Source organism: Echinops telfairi, unplaced genomic scaffold (genome assembly GCF_000313985.2).
Source record: "Echinops telfairi isolate 266 unplaced genomic scaffold, ASM31398v2 ScPeMD7_7412;HRSCAF=8450, whole genome shotgun sequence".
Taxonomy (NCBI): domain Eukaryota; kingdom Metazoa; phylum Chordata; class Mammalia; order Afrosoricida; family Tenrecidae; genus Echinops; species Echinops telfairi.
In genome coordinates this window covers 13,482,462-13,486,563 of record NW_022111312.1, presented here as the reverse complement: position 1 = coordinate 13,486,563, position 4,102 = coordinate 13,482,462, and the positions used below count along the sequence as shown (strand labels likewise).

Genomic DNA, 4,102 nt, shown 5'->3' with positions numbered 1-4,102 from the left:
GCCTCCGGCTTGACATCTGACTCACAGACTTGGAACTTGCCCACCTCCACAACTGCGTGATCCAGGTCCTGATGTTTTGAAGCTTTAGAGAACCCAGCCTAAGAGGGACAATAGAGCCCCCCTCACCTCAGGGACAGACTCTATGATCCCACTAGGGCTCGAGCTTTGAGGGCAGACCACCCTGAGCCCCTTCCTGGCCCATCTCTTCCCTTGCCCTCTCTCCTCCCTTTGGAGATCCTGTCCGTCTCAGGCACAGCACCTAGGGGACCCACCTGCTGAAATAATGACCCAGGAGCCTGTGTGTCTTGTGAAACCAAGAGCTGCCTTGGGCCGCAGGGAGTTTATTTCTGCCTCTCCCTGGAAAACCAGGCTCAGGTCAGGGTGCAGACGTCCACGGTGGGGGGCTCCTCGCGGGTAAAGCCGTCGCCAAAGCCCTCATCGTCCACCAGGCAGGGAGGGCGGCAGCACATGGGGCAGAGGCGGTTGCGCACGGTGGAGGCCCGCAGCCAGACCACAAGGTTCCAGCGCTCACCGGAGCCCAGGGGCCTGGCCCCATGCAGCTGGCCACCCCGGTGCAGGATGCCTTGGCCCACCACGTGCTCCACCTCCAGGGTCTCCGTCAGCACTGCAGGTGCCTGCAGATCAGGGGGCTCAGTCCTGGGTGCTCTGGGCAGTCCAGGTCCCGCCCACTGCCACACCCCCTCACCTGGAAGAACCCCCCGAAGTACAGGGCGCCCCCTGTGAAGGCCTTGCCCAGGGCCACGTTGAGAGTGAGCTCAGCATTGTCGTAGTGGCAGGCCAGCTCTCGGTCCTGACCCGGGGCATACTTGACCACGAAGGCACGGTGGCTGTCGAGCAGAGCCCCACCGTACTCGGGGTACAGCAGGGCCATCAGCGGCTGCAAGAAGCGCTCCCGCAGGGGTGTCACCAGCGGCTCATCCAGGCCTAGCTCATGCAGCAGCACCTGCCGGGGAGCGGAGGGTCCCTGAGGGTGGCAAGGAGGCTCGGGCATCACCCTGCATGCCCTGGGAGTACCTGTCACAGCGCCTCGCAGTGGGCCTCACCCCGTGGTTGTTCATGGTGTTGGGGCGTCCCTTGGGCAGGTCCGACTGCTCGAAGTGGCCCAGCTCCTCCAGCAGGGCCCCGCAGAAGGCTGCTGTGAACACCGGCAAGCGGTAGATCCGCTTCTCCTCTGCGGAGGGAGAGGGGGTGGGGGCGAGACCGTGAAGGTGGACATGCCTGCATCCCATCCGGTTCCGCTCTGAGCTGCAGGCCTGGCGGGTCTGTTCACACAAGGAGCTGCACTTTCCCAGTGGAGGCAGGGAGGGTGCCGGGCGCCATGATGAAGTGACCGCCTCTTTCACAGCATCTAGCACAGCTGGCCCATGCCTCAGCCAGGCCCAGACCCTGGGCCCTCTATCGTCCCACAACCCAGCCCCTGAGCTGCCAGCATGGAGGTCCTTGGATGGAGGCTGGAGCAGCAGAGCCAGGCAGGGGCACACAGCGGTCAGCCACGCAGTCAGTGGGGCCAGAGCCAGTACCCACTGGCCCTGATAAGCCAAGCGTGCCCATCGAAGTCTGAGGAAAAGCCAGGGAGGGCTGTGGGGAAAGACTGGGGGGACAGGAGCAGCCTGAGGGGTAAGGCAAGTCTGAACCCTCTTCCTGCCCACACCTGTCCACAGACCCTCATGCTCCACCTGACTGGGCAGCCAGGTGCCGGCCAGGAAGCACTGCGTCTCTCCTAGAAGGGTCAGTGTGTACGAGTGCAGGACCCCTGCCCTGGGGACCCCTTCCCACTAGCACTTCTGGCTCCAGCTGGTTGACTTCTGAAAGGCGGGGGGTGGGGGGGGAACCCCAGTCTCTGACACCCTGTTCTGACAGGCCCCCTTCCTGCCAGGCTGTGCCCAAGGCACCGCCTCACCTGACAGCGTCTCCAGCTTCTGGAGAAGGCCCCCCAGGTCTGCGTTTGGGGATGCACTGTACTCGGCCGTGGCCCGGAACTCGGGGGCCAGAACTGCATCCTGGGGGCAGAAATGCCAGCTGTGGGGCAGGCAGCCACACGGGCCAAGGTGCCAGTGCCACCTGCCAGAAGCCCCAGGAGTGGGTACCTGAAGCGGGGCGTACACATCAGGCCGTGCCGGGCGGTAAGAGCTCGCGATGAGGGCCTTCCTGGCAGCCGACTCCTGTCCCAGGCGCCGCCTGCGCTCTACCTCCTGTTCCAGCTGCAGGCAAGGGCACCAGGCCCGGTCACAGGAAGAAACCCAGACCCAGCCGATCCACCCCACAGCGCTGCAGCCACCAGGCTGATGGCAGGTACCACCTTGTTAAGTGGAAGGGGAATGTTCTAGAAAGGGATGTCCCAGTACGGGCTTCAGTCCACTCCAAGCTTCTCAAGCAGCTGGGCACGCTCAGGGAGGGGGCAATGGTGTGGACACGGCTGCAGAGGCCCTTCTGGGAAGCTGCCACCACTGACCCCCCCAATTGGAGGCTCAAGGTCACAGAGACACCTCTCCCCCAGAGCTGTCAACAAGGTGATGTGCATGACAAGGACACCTTGCAGTTTCCTGTCATGTCAGGCCCCAGCAGGAGGGCTGGGCTGTGGGGGGCAGAGGTGAAATGGATTTCATCTCATGGAGACCCTGTGTCCTGTAATCTGACAGGCCTTCCGAAGCTGTAATCTAGGGAGGCAAACTGGTGGCTCCCCCACGCCTAACAGTTCTGTTGCTAACAAAGCTATGTTTCGAACGGAACAGCCGCACCACCGGTGACAGATGTGGCAGCTGGCTTCCACGAGATTACAGCCTGGGGAACCCCACTGGTTGTGGGGTCGCTGAGGGGATCAATATCTCAAAGGGTAGGGCCAGGTTTGGGTGTGTCTGGGCCCTACAGGGGGCATTACCTCTGCTAACAGCTGCTGGAAGTCGTCGGAGCTGAGGCAGCCTCGGCTGCGCAGAACCTGGGAGCAAGAATGCCCATGAATACGAGGGTTAGACTTTAGATTCCCACCGACCTTGAGCCTCCATGACACACACATACACCCCCAAAAAAACAGCGATGAAGAAAACAAGGCCGAACTTACAGAATTCGGCGTGGGTGGCCTGAGGACGACCCTCCCTCGGTTTACCAGACCTGTGGCTCTTATCAAAACTTTGTGCCAGGCTCTGTGCTGAGCCCCTAACAGGTGCTCCCACTCATTCATCTCAAAGCAGTCGCGGTGGCGCGCTGTGGGGGACGAACTACGGGTGCTAACGGTTTAAAACCACAAGCTCAGCAGGTTGAACACAATTGGTGGCAATCGTTTCGTGGGGAAAATATGTAAAGACTGAAACACTGGGTCACTAGGAGTCGGAAATCAACTCCTTGGCCACAGTTGGTGTAACAACCTCTGCGGGGTGATCTGCTTACCACCCGGATTTGGGGTGCAATATCGGAGGCTCCGGGCGGGTCTGGAGCACGTGGAGGGGCAAACCCAACAACTGAGGGGAGCAAGTTCCCTCCTCCACCAAGCTGCCGGCGCCCCTTTCTCCAGAGGGCCAGTGGGGGCCACTCACCGGGCCGTAGTCCCGCAGCAGCTGCTGCCGGCCCTGGAAGCGCACGTGCAGTCCGTAGCGCGCCACGAACAGGTTCTCCGTGCAGAAGCAGGCGCAGCGACAGAAGCGCCGCGGGGCTCCCGCCGTCGCCATGGCGACCGCCGCGCGGGCGGCGCCCACAGCTTCCGTAGGGGCACTTCCGGGAGCTTCCGTAGGGGCACTTCCGGGAGCTTCCGTAGGGGCACTTCCGGGGGCGTTCCCCACTTCCCAAGCTGCCGAGGGTCCGGTCTGTTCTAAATTCCCAAGTGCACAGGAGAGCCCAAGACCCCTCCGAAAGCCGGTCCGCGCCGGGGACGGGTGCACCCAGGCCGTGGTGGGGCTGCCGGCCGAGAACACGGGCCCTGCTCGGGCCACCTCAGTGTCCCCATCCGCGAGGAGGCGGGGAGTCTGCACGCCACCTGACAGGCAGGTAGACTGAGTCACACGTTCACAGGGCGTGCAGGTCGGGACTGCGGACCCCGAGGCCTTTTAATGCGCCGGCGACTCGCTCTTCTGCTCCGAGACTGCGTCCC

At 62.9% G+C, this 4,102-nt stretch overlaps 1 protein-coding gene across 5 annotated transcripts; it reads right to left on the bottom strand.

Moving 5' to 3' along the window:
- Window positions 1-303: 303 nt before the first annotated feature.
- OGFOD2 (2-oxoglutarate and iron dependent oxygenase domain containing 2) lies at window positions 304-3,720 on the bottom strand. Of its 5 annotated transcripts, none has more exons than XM_045296839.1 (7): window positions 3,552-3,720; window positions 2,900-2,956; window positions 2,109-2,222; window positions 1,922-2,021; window positions 1,065-1,192; window positions 707-985; window positions 304-635 (listed from the first exon to the last, which is right to left on the bottom strand). In XM_045296839.1, the coding sequence occupies exons 1-7, from the start codon at window positions 3,681-3,683 to the stop codon at window positions 372-374; spliced, it is 1,074 nt and encodes a 357-aa protein (XP_045152774.1). In that variant the 5' UTR covers window positions 3,684-3,720; the 3' UTR covers window positions 304-371. The 5 variants fall into 5 exon arrangements, with proteins under 5 accessions (XP_045152774.1, XP_004709662.1, XP_045152775.1 ...); XM_004709605.2 differs by having other exon boundaries at window positions 707-964; XM_045296840.1 differs by lacking the exon at window positions 3,552-3,720 and adding an exon at window positions 3,080-3,483.
- Between the last annotated feature and the right edge of the window lie 382 nt (window positions 3,721-4,102).

Coding starts and splice junctions, on each gene's coding strand:
- OGFOD2 (XM_045296837.1), bottom strand. CDS start 3,199: ATGAATGAGTGGGAGCACCTGTTAGGGGCTCAGCACAGAGCCTGGCAC. Junction 2,223..2,899: donor TCCAGCAGCTGTTAGCAGAG/GTAATGCCCCCT, acceptor CCTTGCCTGCAG/CTGGAACAGGAGGTAGAGCG. Junction 986..1,064: donor ACACCATGAACAACCACGGG/GTGAGGCCCACT, acceptor TGCCACCCTCAG/GGACCCTCCGCTCCCCGGCA.